The sequence below is a fragment of the Pteropus vampyrus genome, unplaced genomic scaffold (assembly GCF_000151845.1).
Source record: "Pteropus vampyrus isolate Shadow unplaced genomic scaffold, Pvam_2.0 Scaffold6, whole genome shotgun sequence".
Taxonomy (NCBI): Eukaryota; Metazoa; Chordata; class Mammalia; order Chiroptera; family Pteropodidae; genus Pteropus; species Pteropus vampyrus.
Genome location: NW_011888787.1, coordinates 7,949,755 through 7,963,931, shown reverse-complemented (window position 1 = coordinate 7,963,931; position 14,177 = coordinate 7,949,755). Strand labels below are relative to the sequence as shown.

Genomic DNA, 14,177 nt, shown 5'->3' with positions numbered 1-14,177 from the left:
AGCTGAGAGCCAGGACGGCTGGCCTCAGCTTGATCCTGAGCGAGCCTTCTGCCCTCTCTTGTGCCCCTGTTGCCCCCGAGAAACGGGCACATGTGGCTACTCTTTTACCTGTCCTCATCTTCTGAGAGGGTAGAGATGAGGGGTAGAAAGGAAGTCAGTAGAAAGGACTGGAACAGATTTATGTTTAAAAAAAAAGCAAGAATGAGTGAACACTGCAGGAATTCAGGGGCTTGTTCTCCAGTGCAGGAGGGGGTGCTTTGCACCCACTGGGCTTGCCGCAGAGGACCCATGGCCCTTAGACAGGCTCCTTGGTCCTTTGGGTGAGAACGGCCCGGGCCACATGGTCCTCCCGCCCCTTCCCCCTCTCTGTGCCCTCTGCTCAGCCCCTTGGCGGCTCTTCCTGAACTTGTTTTTCCAAGTCGCTCATTAACTTTGAGCTCTGCTCCCAGATGGGCCAAGTCTCCTGGCTAGCTTTTCCTTGGAGAGAGCAAGCTTTTGCTTCCCATGCTTCCTGACAGAGCTAGGATGTGCTGTCCCCACCCATTACCCCACCCCCCTCTGCTTCTGGGGGGAGGGGTGACACCAGGACTCTGGACTCGCAGTGTCACCATGGTCACTGGACAGGTGCCTCCACCAGCAAATCTCCGGATAGCCACGGACAGCCCATAGGCTAGAGCCATCCGCCTCATGCCTACATCAGCCTGTATTGCCTTGACAGCCTGTTTCTCAGAGAAAGAAAAACGAGGCCAGAAAAGGAACTTGAAATTTACCTTCATGGAGAAGAAGCAGGCAAAGGAGGAGAAACTCCAGGCAAAGTTCTAAGGGGGGAAAGTATGTCTGGTCTGCTACTCTTCTTCTTCTGTGTTCTCTCTGATTAGCTCCTTCAAGTTCAAGTGTAAATAAGATATCTTAGTGTGTGACGGATGTCTGTCCTAAGCCACAGGGTGAAATAGTAGTCATCGGGCAGCTGGTTGGGAGCAGTATTGACAATTCAGAGAAGACTTTCCGAGGCCTCTGAATTGACCCTGCCCTGGAGGTGGTGAAAACTAGTGTGAAGAGAAGATACAGCCTCCGAAGTTAAAGCAGTGCTGAGGTCAAATCTGTTTCCAACCCTCCTAGGCTGTGTGACCTTAGGCAGGTATACAACCTCTCTGATCCTCCATTCCTCCTTTGTAAAATGGTACAGTGAGGCCTACCTCACAGAGTCGCTGGGAGGACTGAAGGCACTCACATACACAGAGTGTCCAGCTGTGCCAGGCACAGAATAGACAGCTGGCGAATGTTCATTCCCAAAGTTCCCTCCTCAGACTTGCTCCTGCTCCAGAAGCCCTGGAGGTGCTGCTTTTTGCTGCATTTTCCCAGCTCTCTGTATGCCCCATTGTTGTTGTGCGGTACTAAGAATAAGACGTGCTCCTCCCCTCCCAGCGCAGGAGGAAAGCATCTCTGAGAGACATCGTTAGACGGGTGGAGCAGGCATGGGGGTTGCCAAGTGGTCGTGGGGCCACGATCCTCCCTCACCTATCTATTTAGGCTCAGCCTTCTGCTCAGGAAGGAAGCGCGCCCCCAACCCATCAAGCAGGACAGGCAGCAGGACAGGCAGCAGCATGGGGCAGGGACCCCAGCAACGGGTACCCTGACAGTGGTGAATGGTATCACATGAATAACAGATGAAGTCTCCGTAATTGGTGTTATTACACATGCATTTCATCTCCATTCATAATGATCGGACACTTAAACCCAGCCGTTTCTCTGCCAAGCGCCGCTGTCATCATTCTAGCCGAGATCCCAGCAGCTGTCTGGACCGGCCGCTGCCACATTCCGATCCTAAGGAGTGCACTTTATTTTTCTTTGGAGCTCAGTGTCACAGGCAATGTCACTTTTTGGGAAAGGGAGGGGTGGTTATTCTGGGCAGACCACCCCGTCTCCTGCCATGGAGCACGTCGTCTTCCTTCAGGCACTGTTCACTGGGTGGTCGGCTGGGACATCCTAAGGTGAGGGGCAAGGATGAGGGGTATGGACTTGGGGCTTGAGGAGGTGGGTCATGGCTGGAGCTTAACAGGCTCAGCTGGAAGAAAGAGGTCCAGGGTCATTCCCTCCAGCCCCTGCCTCGGGGTGTATCTCTCTCAATGCGGTGGACCTCAAAATTTAGTGTGCATCGTAATTACCTGGAAAGTTTGTTAAAACAGATTGCAGGGCCCTCCCAGCAGCATTTCGCATTCAGGAGGTTTGGATGGGGCCCAAGAATTTGTATTTCTAACTAGTTCCCGGAGGATGCTCTCTGCTGGTGGTCCAGGGCCTCACTATAAGGACACCACCTTAAAGCCTGCTTACTCCCAGCGTGGTCTGTGGACAAGCAGCCGGACCTGACAGCTTGTTAGCAATGCAGAATCACAGGTCCTACCCTCGACCTCCTGAGTCAGAATGGCATTCTTTGACAAGATTCCCCAGTGATTTATACACCCGTGACAGTTTGCGAAGCCTTTTAAAGCGTGGCTGGGTTAGAGATGAGCAGAGCTAGGCAGTCAGCAGGGCTGGACAGCTATAGTTCAGTTGCTTCCAGCTAAGGGCGGCCTCTAACTTCCATGCACCGTGACAAAGATTGGGAAGTATTGCCTTAAAGCACCCAAGGAGATGGATAAAGACCTTGTGAGGAGGGAATTCTAGCCCCTGACCAGGTACTTTAATTCTACCTGTCACCATTAAACTGACTGCCTGGTGACCCATGCCCCCACCCTCTACACGTAGAGGTCCCCGTCCCCTCCGGGCCCACCCACCCCAGTCTGACAGCCCCCACTCTCCACCCACAGGTGGTGGCCTTCGCCTCTCTCTTCTTCATCCTGGTGTCTATCACCACCTTCTGCCTGGAGACCCACGAGGCCTTCAACATCGACCGCAACGTGACAGAGGTCCACCGAGTGGGGAACACCACCAGCGTACGCTTCCGGCGGGAGGTGGAGACGGAGCCCATCCTGACCTACATAGAGGGGGTCTGCGTACTCTGGTTCACGCTGGAGTTCCTGGTGCGCATCGCGTGCTGCCCGGACACGCTGGACTTCGTCAAGAACCTGCTCAACATCATCGACTTCGTGGCCATCCTGCCCTTCTACCTGGAGGTCGGGCTGAGCGGGCTGTCGTCCAAGGCGGCTCGCGACGTGCTGGGCTTCCTGCGGGTCGTCCGCTTCGTGCGCATCCTGCGCATCTTCAAGCTCACGCGGCACTTCGTGGGGCTGCGCGTGCTGGGCCACACCCTGCGCGCCAGCACCAACGAGTTCCTGCTGCTCATCATCTTCCTGGCCCTGGGCGTGCTCATCTTCGCCACCATGATCTACTACGCTGAGCGCATTGGTGCCAGGCCCTCCGACCCACGGGGCAATGACCACACCGACTTCAAGAACATCCCCATCGGCTTCTGGTGGGCCGTGGTCACTATGACGACGCTGGGCTATGGGGACATGTACCCCAAGACGTGGTCAGGCATGCTGGTGGGGGCGCTGTGTGCACTGGCCGGCGTGCTCACCATCGCCATGCCTGTGCCCGTCATTGTCAACAACTTCGGCATGTACTACTCCCTGGCCATGGCCAAGCAGAAGCTGCCCAAGAAACGGAAGAAGCACGTGCCACGGCCCCCCCAGCTCGAGTCCCCCATGTACTGCAAGTCCGAGGAGACATCGCCCCGGGATAGCACCTACAGCGATACCAGCCCCCCTGCCCAGGAAGAGGGTGTGGTCGAGAGGAAACGAGCAGGTGAGACCTGGCTTTGGGAAGGAAAACCCCCTCTCCCCCAGTGGCCGAGGGAGTCCCCAGGTGATCCTCAACCCTTGGAATTTGGGATTGTGCTTTACTGTTCTGGGCTCCGGGCCCTTAGGACGGCAAAGCACTGAAGCCAACTCTTTCTGTCCTTCTCTGAGTGCATCCTGAACGTCGGGGTCTGTGGAGTGAGTGTCCCACTGAACTTAGCTACAACAGGCATAGTACATGGGGCTGTAAATTAGAAGCCCGGGTTACTAATCCCATCTTGGCCACCCTTCTGCATGTCCCGAGGCCAGTCACTCATCCTCTCTCAGCACAGATTCCTCACCTGTAAGATTGGAGTGATATCAGTATGCCACCCCCAAGACGTTGATGAGACCCAAATGAATGACATCTAAAAACCCTCTGAGAAGTTTAAACCATGTTACAAATATCAGGCACTGTCATTAGCCGGAGAGCAGGGCAGCTGTTCTTCCAGGGTGCATCAACACATGAATCATTTCTCTCCCAACGTTCGAGTCTGCTGTCTCTTGGCCTAATAAATGTGATAACGTAACAGCAGTAGGAGGCTGCCTGCTGTTCGGCAAAGCTAGATTGAGTCCTGGGCTCCGGGTTTAATGTGGGAACTGAGAGGCAGTGGCCCAGACAGTGCTGGGAAGGAGAAAGGTGGCAGCAACTGGTGTCTGCATCCTGGAAGGGGGCCCGAGGGTCTGAACCATGCTCTTCAAGGGTGGGAAAGGCCACCCCAGGAAAACCTGCCTCTTCCTAAGTCAGGAGACAGGAAAGGAGGTTGGCTTCACCCTCAGCGATGTGTAGTTAGGTCAGAGAGCGGAAACCTAACTGCTGGGTGCGGGATAGGCTCTTGAGGGAGGTAAAGGATTCCAAGTATGGGGGTGCTGTTGGGTGCCAGGCCATCAGGGAGCTGGGAGTGGACCAGCACACTAAGGTAGCAGCTCCTGGCTAGGCTCTGGGGGCAAAGTGGGAGTCACCCTTCAGGTGAGGTACCTGACTTAAGACACTTACCTGTTGGTGTGTGCCCATCATACATGCTAGACCACTCATTGCCTAGGGTCATTCAGGGGCCTGGGTCTCCCAAAGACCTTGATAGAACAACACCCATCAGGCTTGCTCTGTCCCTCCAAAGTGGTACTCGCCTTCGCAGTCCCTGAATATAAATCTCTGAGCCAGGGCCTCAGAGAATTTCAGCTGTACCTGAGGCCCATTCAGAGCTCAGAGGGAGACCTAGCATCAAATACGTGAGTCCCTAGGCCAGCTCCTCAGCACACACTTACCCATGGCCCTGTAAGCCATGCCTCAGCCTGACCCTCACTGCTTGGCCATGGTTAAGGGCATTACTGGCCAATGCTGAGGCTCCTTCCTGCCTTCACCCCGAGCAGCCCCCCTTCTCCAGATCCTGGGGTCCAACCTCATCTGGGCTGCTGCCTGCTGGAGCAGGGGCTTGTGGCTAAGAGCCCACAGCAGTGGGAGCTGAATCGGAGCTTCTTTCCCCCAGCCCCATTTCCCCCAAGACACAAGTGAGCCCCAAGAGAGAGGGCTCTCAATACTGTGGGTGCTCGACTCCAGCTTGGTCAGCTGGTGAACGTGAATAACTGCCTTCAGGTGGTCCAGGCAGGTAGCCGTGGAAGCCACTCTATCGGTGTAACCCCGGCAATGCTGCACCTCATCCCAATAGCCCAGGCGTTCTCTGAGGGAATGTAGACTCATCAGTGTCAGCCGGAGCCAGACCCAAGGAGGGAGCAGATTCTGCTGTCTTCCCGGGGCTGATCTCATGGGGGGCAGCCTGCAGCAGACTTGGGGAGTCTTAGGGCACCTGTGGCCCCATCTCCCAGGAAAGACTCTAGGCCAAGGCTGGGAGGTAAGCCAGCATCCTGCCCCTGCCCCCAGGACCAGGCCCCCTTTCTGGCTCGGGTGACACGCTCGCTTCTTGGGTTGGGGAAGTGACACTTTAGAAGGTCTGGGATTTGACAGATCACAGGTGACCCTGTGAGGAAGGCTTGAGTAGCCCTCACGCAGCCTCCTGTCTGTCTGTCCCCTTTAGATTCCAAGCAGAACGGCGATGCCAATGCGGTGCTGTCAGATGAGGAGGAGGGAGCAGGCCTCACCCAGCCCCTGGCCTCCGCCCCGATCCCCGAGGAGCGCAGGGCCCTGCGACGCGCTGGCACTCGAGACAGAAACAAGAAGGCAGCTGCCTGCTTCCTGCTCAGCGCTGGGGACTATGCCTGTGCGGATGGTAGTGTCCGGAAAGGTATGGCTCCCCAGGCCGGGCAGGTGGGGAGCCCCCGTGGAGCTGAGTCTCCCCAGTGTCCCCCACAAGCCATGAGGTCTCCTCCTCCCTTGAGGCCATGGCCCCCATCTCCTCTGCCTTGGACGCATCCCCATTTTTAGAATGAGTACCCTGGTGTCCCAGTCCCTGGATTTTCTTACAAAGGCTTGTAGAAGGTACAAAGGGTCCCCTCCCCTACCCCCAGGTGCCACAAGGAAGACATGCGTTGAGGGTCAGGGGACACGGGACCAGGGCCCGTACCACTCCCTTCCATTCGGTTGCCTTTTCTTGCTCTGGATCCTGCTGCGACCTTCAGGCCTGGCTCCCCAGAGTGAGTCACTGCCTGCCCGTCCCTCAGCCTCCCTTAAATACAGCTAAGGCTTTCCCAAGTAAGTGGTCCCAGGAGATGCCAACAACACTCGGCAGTCAGGGTAAGAATGGGGTGCTGGCGTGCAGTCTGCAGAGAGCCTGGCACAGGACCACCTCCTCCATCCTACCTGGAGCTCCGAAGGGGCTGACCCATCTCCGCAAACCCCTGGAATGTGACTTCAGTAGAGCCAGAGGGTGATCGGGGGTGGGGTGGGCAACGGGGCAGTGAGATGGTTCCCCTCTGAGGTGGGTTCTGAAGGATTTGGAGGGTGCAGGGGGCAGCCTGTTGCCTGTTGTCAGGGAAGGCTGCCCAGGCCAGGGCAGAGTGGATGGTGGAGCTAGGGTTCCGGCCTGAAGAGGGGGCAGGAATGATCATGGACGGCTGGGTACCAGGGATCTCTAGGCCAGATGCTCCTTCTGCCCAGTTCCTGCTTACTTTTTTTGTCTTTCTTGCCCTGTCCTGTGACCTAACCTTCCTAAACACCTTGCGTAGTTCCACGATCAGTCCTGACTTCTCCCAAAACAAAGTTCTGCTCTGGTTCGTAGGCCACTTAGCCCAGTTTCCCCGCTACTTCCCACTGTCCCCAAACCCCAGACTAAGTAAGATAGGGGTGAGTGAGGCAGGGCCAGTGGCTGCTGCAGGAATAGCCTGTGATGCTTCTGTCACACAAAGGCTGTCCCCTGGCCCTCCCAGCCCGTGTGGCCTCCAAAGCCACCCTCCCAGGCCCTTTCTCTGGTTTGCCCAGTATCACTGTTCCCATGGGATCCCCAGGGCACCCTGACTCTACCCAACCTCTGAGAGGTGTGTGTGAGCTTTGCTGGGCACATGTCCTGTTGGGCGACGGAAGCAGGAGCTGTGATCTGGCAGCTAGAAGGAGGTGGCTCAGAGGCCCCAGCTAAAGTGCTCTAGGCAGATGTGCTCAAACTGCAAACCCTCTCCTGTGTCCCTCTGGTCACTCCTGGCCTCTGTGGGCCCCAATCCTCGTGCTCTGGAAGTGTCTTATCTCTCCCGCTCCTCGTTCCAAACATAAAGTGGCTTCTACTGTGTCCTGGTTCAGGCCCGGAGCCCTGCTCTGGCTGAGCAGGCTAAGTGGGTGGCCCAGAGTGTGGGACAGAGGAAGCCTTACCCCTCATGTAGGACTCAAGCACCCCCGCGTTCATCTCAGTGTATGAAGGGCTCAGTGGAAGTAGCGAAGTGGAAGAGGCTGTGAGGGTACGCATCAGAGGGACCATGAGCTGTGGGGAGTGGATGACCCCTGGGGACAGTTTGCACACATGGGTGCATGGGGCCCGCGTCCCGCCACCATATCTCTCTGGGTGTCCATGGGGCCCGGCGGCTCTATTTTCAAGATGCCTCCACACTGCCTCTTGGCAACAAGCGTGTAGCTCAGCCAATTAGAGTGACCTTCGAGAAGGAACAGGTGGGTTGCTGGGAAACAGGCCCTGCTCAGCGAGCGCGGCAATTAGCATTGCCAAACTCCCAGTGCGCACTCACGCTCGGCGACTTTCCCCGTGCCAGACGCCGCCGCGCTCACTTCTCTGCACTCGAGGCTGCATTTAGGACCAAGAGCAAGTGGCCCAGGCCTCCTCCAGCCACCGGCGCAGACCCCATCCTTAGCCCCTAGTTTCCCATGCGTCAGAGTGAGAGCTTCTTGGGAAGAAGGTGGCAGTTGTTAGTTAAGGCTTCTTAGGGTCAAGAAAGCAGAGTGCTGGGGGGACAGCAACAGAGCAAAGGTGAGCTGGGTATGGGCCACTAGAGTCCATCCTCAGGAGCCCAAGTGACCCAGAGACCAGGGAAAGTCACGGAGGCTTTCCCGACTGGGCCAGACCCCTTCATCGAGCCCAGGGCTGCCTGCCCCGGAGGGCCCTCTGGAACATGGATGCCACGGAGCTGCTCAGGCGGGGAGAGCACCCCTCTGACCCCTGTGCCTTTTCTTCACCAAGGCTGTGAAAAGTCCCGGAGTCTAAACAACATAGCCGGAGCAGCTGGAACCAGTCTGGGGCTGTCTCCACTGGCGTCTCGATTCAGCTCGCCCTACCCTCCGAGAAAGCTCCTGCTCGCCCACCCCTTCCACACCCTCGCCAGCCCACCACCCGGACACTCAGCCCCATAGCTGCACCCTCGGCTCTCCCGCCTCTGGGCACAGAGGCGCACACGCACACACACGTACGCACATGCACATACGCACACGCACGCACGCACACACACACACGCACAAGCAGGCACACTCATGCCCGCCAGCCCTCATCCCTCCTGGGGCCTGAGGGAGCCAGGCAGGGTACAGGAGAATTCAGTCCTCCGAGCCTCTCTTCCACAGCCCCCAGCTCCCCAAAACGCTCAGATCTGCGGCCTGACGGCAGGGGCAGACCACTCCCAGGGTCCCTCATCCTGAGCTGGAGGTGCCACCCCTCACAGGACCCTTTTCCCTGGGCCCTGCCTCTGCCCAGGGCCCCCATCTCAGTCGCGGCAAATGCATTTCCGTTCCTCTTGGCCTTCGACCAGTAACCAAACAGCCTGCAACCGAATGTCTCTGTCTGTCTGTCTATCCCACACCCAGACCAGCAAGGAATAGGCCGTCCCGCGGGGCGTCTCTGCTGGTGTCCGGGGGCTCGTCTCCTCAGGGGAGCAAAGCTGCCCTGGGAGAAGAGGCCTGATATTCTCCAGCTCTGGCCTGGGGTGCAGGTGGGGGCCCCTAGAGTCTGAGCCCCAGGAGTGCCTGCCTAGGTGCAGGGATGCCCTCCTCTCTGGGGTGACACCCCGCAGTGGAGTTCGGCATCCCATCTGCACCCCAAGCCCGGCACCTCTCTCCACGCTGCTTCCTCTGCTTCCACGACAGCTTTTCTTCCCTCTCAGGCTCCCTCACACTGCCGGCCCAGCCTCTGAGTCACCTGCCGCTCCCACCCAGCCTCTGCGCTCTGTATGGCTGCCAGAACCCGAGACTCATCTAATTTCTATAATTAAGTGTATTCATTTACCTAACGAGCCAGGAGCACAACAGGTTTATGAGTCATTGTGTGAGCAGGGGTACACCCTGGGCAGGGGCACACCTTGGGCAGGGACAGCTGAGGGGAAGTGTTGGGGACAGAGCCACCCTGCCCCCTCCCAGTCCCGCAGGGGGCCTTGCCGCTCCCAGGGAGGGCCCAGCTGTGAGGGGCCCCTCCTCCAGTGGTACACAGAACCAGGCTCTCTAGGCTCTCCTCAGCCCTGGGACCCTGGGACGCCTCAGCCAACTCATTTCCTGTTTCACCTGATGGGATGAGACCTGACAGCGGAGCCGTGCGCCTGGCAATTTTTAGAGTCAGATTATGCAACTTTGTAGGGGGAATGACTAAGTAAGGGCCACGTCTGCTCCTACCAGGGCGGGCACATTTAGGTATACAAGACAGCATTACGGGAAGCTGGGAAATTGGGGTGCCACCCTGAAAGATGAACGGGGCGGAGAGGTCAGAGCATTTCATGGAGTGCCTGGACAATCCTGATGTCAGTGCCTCCTTCAGCCTTCCGTAGTCCCTTCCACAAAGGTCTTCGCCAGGTGGGTACTAGGTTAGCCCAGCCCCGCTGTGGCCTGCCTCCTGCTGTCTCTCAGGATGTCTCTCAGCATCTCCTTCAGCGTTGAGAAGATATAGGGACATCCGTGCGACCGCCCTTCAGAAGGGGACAGGTCCCTTTAAAGAACAGGGACGGGAAGGCGCCGTGGAGCGGGATGGAGAGCCAGGCCCTTCCACACACAGCTGAGCGAGAGCCCAGCTGCCCCTTCACAGGGACAGATTTGGTCCTGGCCCTGCAAGGCTGGGGTCTTTGCTCTGAGGGGGACACGATGAGCTAGGTGTCCGGTTTGGAGCGGGCACCACAGCTATTTTCTCCTCTGACTTGTCTTTCTGGTTCAGGGAGCTGAGGTGGTTATTTCTGTGGCAGCCCTCAAATTGTCAGGAGCCCAAGTTTCCACGGCACCCACCGCCTCCTTGCCTCTCTTCCCTCCCACAGGGATGGGCATGCTCACGGCACCCCTGTGGTGGGCACAGATGTCCCTGGGCGACATGATACAGTAGTGCCAGGCTGGAGCCCCTAGTGCCTTAGGAGATGGGCTCCCACAAGTCCCTCCTGGCTCCTGGGCTTCTGTGGGGGAGACATGGGACCTAGGTAGGCTGCCTGCCCCGCTAGCCCTCAGGACCTTGGCTTCTCAGGGTCTTGGGAAAGGGCAAAGCGAGTCTGGAGTTTACAGACCCCGGCCTCTGCTGGGAGGAGAAACTGCCTGCTTGGGCCTCAGGCTCGCCTAGGCCTTGGCCTCCCTTCTTGGGGGAAGGCTCCCCACAACCCCCAATCTGAGAACACAGTCTGCTTCACCTTGGATTCTGGCTTGGACCCGTACCCGTTACTTTGGCCTCTGGGAGCCTTTCCTCTTTAGTGGGAGCCCTGTGTCTCCCAGCAGAGCAGGGAAGCAGCCCAGTGATTGTTAACCTTACCTTCCAGTTTGTACCAGGGCTACTGACAACCTTAGAGGCTACTTCTCAACCCGGAGAGCTTCTGGGAGGAGTGGCTGTGGGTTAGAACCAGAGGGGAAGGTGCTTGTTTGGCCTAGAGCCTGGGCTACATGGGAGTCGGAGGGGCAGTCAGGGCGGGGGAGGCTGCATGCAGGCCAAGGGCTGCCGCTGGCCTTTCACAGAAGAGCATCACCCTCCAAAGTCCCTGCCCCTATGGCAGCCTCCCTGCCTGCCCCACCTGTGCCTGCTCTGGGAAGGTAGGGGAAGGGAAGGCCCAGGCCCCTGGCAGCCCAGGCTGGGGCGGGATGCCCGGAGGGCTCAGTGGGGGTTGGGCCTCTCAGTGAGATATTTTCTGGCCTTCTCTCCTGAGATTGCCACTTTCATCCTCCCTGACCTTCCCCTTCAGCATTCACCCTTCAGCCACTGGGACTCTGTTCCTGCCAGATTGTGGAACGGGGGCTGGGTACGCCATGGCAGCACTCTTGGGAGCCATCTTCAGCCCCTGGAATAATGGAAGAGCCCCAGGTGGTGGTGGCAGATGGAGCTATTCTGGGGTGGAGCCCAGCATGGGCAGGCAGCAGCCCGCAGGATGGCCTGTGGGTTATAGGCCAATCGGTAACTTTCCCCAGTGCCTCCATGCCAGGCTGCAGAACTGAGGTCTCTCTCCCCACTGCACTGGAGCTTTGAAAACCTGAGAGCTAGTGGTTCCTGGGGATCATTACCTGAGCAGATACGGAGATGAGCTGTAACATCATCCGTGAGTCACCATGGCCCAGAGCTGGGTCGGCAGAGAGGTGATGAAGGGACTCATCTCATACCCTGACCTGTCCCTGCTCTTCCTGGCCTCTTAGCCCTGGGTCCCCACGCCTTCCAGCTCTGCTCCTGGCCTGCTCTCCAGCCCGCAGCCGGTGGGTTGGCAGCTGCTTTCCTTCTAACATCTCATTCTTTGTTTCTCCCTTTCTTTTGCTGAACTCCTTGCCCCCCCAGAAGGCAATGTTGAGCCGAAAGCGTGCGTCCCAGTGTCTCACACCTGTGCTCTTTAAACACAGAGACCTGCCAAGACGCCCTCTCGTCCAACTATGCCCAGGCCGAAGTCCTCACCCTCTCTTAAAGCGGCACCAACGTGAGAGAGACAGGCAGACAGACAGAAAGCCAGAGGCTTAGGGAAACTGGACCGCAGGCGAGAATCTTTCACTGGGAAAGACTCAGATATCCTTGTTTGCACAAGACTGATGGAAAACCTCCCGTGTGACCCTCGGGGCGCGGAGCCATCCGGGTCTGATGTTCTGTTCTGTTGTAAATTGAAGAGCTATATATGCACATATAGTATCTATATTCATACATACTATACTCTTGTGTGTAGTGCACGTGCTACTGATGGTCCGTCTTCTTTGTTAGGCTTTGTCTCCCCACATCCTTGCCCCTCCCCCTCACCCCCATTCCCTTCCCTTCACTAATTCCTTGTTTCTGCTGAACACGCCTGTGGAATGGCCCAGGAAAAGTGCACTTGGGAACTGCTAGTCCAGCTGGGTGGTCCCAGGCTAGACTCTCCCTCTTGGGAGTGTTTCCCCTGTGGGCTGGTGGCCTGTGGAAGGCCAGATTGTCCCCCCCCAGGGTCACTGCTCCACTGGCCGCATCCCACCCCAGACTGGGGTTCTACCTCCCACCCCACGCCCCAGTTGTGGGGGGACTTCCGGGGGCTTCTCTGCAGCTTCTTCCACTCCTCCCCCCACCTTACCTGGGTCCTTGACTGAGGGGGTGGTTTGTCTTTTTTTATTTTTGTTTTTTTTCTGTCTCTTTTGTCCGTTTGTTTTCAAAGATGCTGCTGGGCAGACGGGCAGGGAAGGGGTCTGTCTGCCCATCTGGCTCAGGGGTCCGAGAAGGGGATGCCTCGGGCGAGCGGAGACCAGTTGCAATACTGTACTTCCTGGCCGGTGGCCAGAGGTTGTGTGCAATAGCAGAGGCCAGGTGACCCCTTCGACCTTGGCCTCTGCCCCTCCCTCAGCCCTCCCTCCCCACTCCCACCCCACCCTGCCCCTACCTGGTGTTGGTCAGTCCTTTTCTAAAGCTGTCCCCACCTGTGTGTCTGAGGCAAGCCTAGGCCGGGGCCTTGCGGCCCTGTCTGCATGCCTTCGACTGTCATGCTGTGCTCCACCCTCAATAAAGACATCGGGAGCATCCTGCTGCTCCTCTGTGTGAATGGCTGCTTCCGGCTCTCCTTTCTGGCTCTGTGTCTGTGGGGACCTCCCCGGGCTTCCACTCCAACACCTGAGAAATGCAACACCCTCCTGTCACAACCCTGCCCTCACCAGGAATCAGCCATGCAGCCCAAGCCCAGCATCTAGAGCTAGACGCCGGTGCTCAGAGAGGCAAAGCGATCTGCCCAAGGTCACATGAAGAGGGCTGACCCAGGACCCTTGACGCCCAGGCGGTGCTCTGATCTCCACCTCTGCCGCCTGACCTCCCGCCATCACATGGAAGAAAAGACTCGTTGTTGTTTGTTTCGGGAGGTCCGCCGTATTCCTGCTTGTTTGTGCAGGGGCCGCCCCTCTTGAAATCGTACCGTTTCTGTGTGGGCCAGAGCCCTGGGGTTGCCAAAGTCGTTGTGATGACTAGATGGATGGCTGATGAACTGAGGCCGACAAGGGACTGGTGTCACAACGGGGACCGCTTCGGTCTGGGGAAAGAACGCCTCCAGGGCCCAGAGAGGATGGGGCAGTGGGAACTGATGATCAGAAATTGTCCCTCACTGTCACTGCCCCCCACATACTCATATAAGGTCACACGCAGGGCCGGCTTCAGGGGCATGTAGCCCGGGCAGCTGTTCAAAAGGACCCCATGCTTGACTCGATGCTCAGCTGTCACCATCTTAAAACGACTAACCTTTATTGAAGAAGGGCCCCTGGGTTTTCGTTGTGCACCGGGCCCTCGGAATTCTGTAGCCAGGTCTGGGCGTGTGTTTGCTTTTACTCTCTCTCATTTTATTCTTTACTCTTACTCCGGGCAAAATGTAGTCATAGGGGCCTCGGTTTGAAGTCTTGACCTACCACTGACTAGCTAGGTCACTTGGGACAGATCACTGGACCCGTTTTTCTGTCTATAGAATGAGGACAATGGTAGCCCCTATTTCAGAGACAGGGTAAAGACCTGGCCAGTCTCCACATGACATGCTGTATATGCTGTATATGCACAATGAGTGTTAGTTAGCTTCTGCCTCATCCTTTTCCTCCAGCGCTCAGGCTTTTTGAGATGTCCATGCCCAGCCACACCAAGAGAGGGACAAGAGCACGCC

The 14,177-nt window shown here is 57.5% G+C and overlaps 1 protein-coding gene across 2 annotated transcripts in view; it reads left to right on the top strand.

Moving 5' to 3' along the window:
• The window catches only part of KCNC4 (potassium voltage-gated channel subfamily C member 4), a 24,107-nt gene extending 11,022 nt beyond the window's left edge, over window positions 1-13,085 (top strand). Inside the window, exons 2-4 of one of the 2 annotated variants that reach the window (XM_011367553.2) lie at window positions 2,808-3,744; window positions 5,810-6,016; window positions 11,935-13,085. In XM_011367553.2, the coding sequence (XP_011365855.1) occupies window positions 2,808-3,744; window positions 5,810-6,016; window positions 11,935-11,996 (1,206 nt within the window). In that variant the 3' untranslated portion in view covers window positions 11,997-13,085. Of the gene's footprint in view, window positions 1-2,807; window positions 3,745-5,809; window positions 6,017-8,347 lie in introns of both variants that reach the window. The other variant, XM_011367543.2, reaches the window with a different exon arrangement.
• The last annotated feature ends 1,092 nt before the right edge of the window (window positions 13,086-14,177 follow it).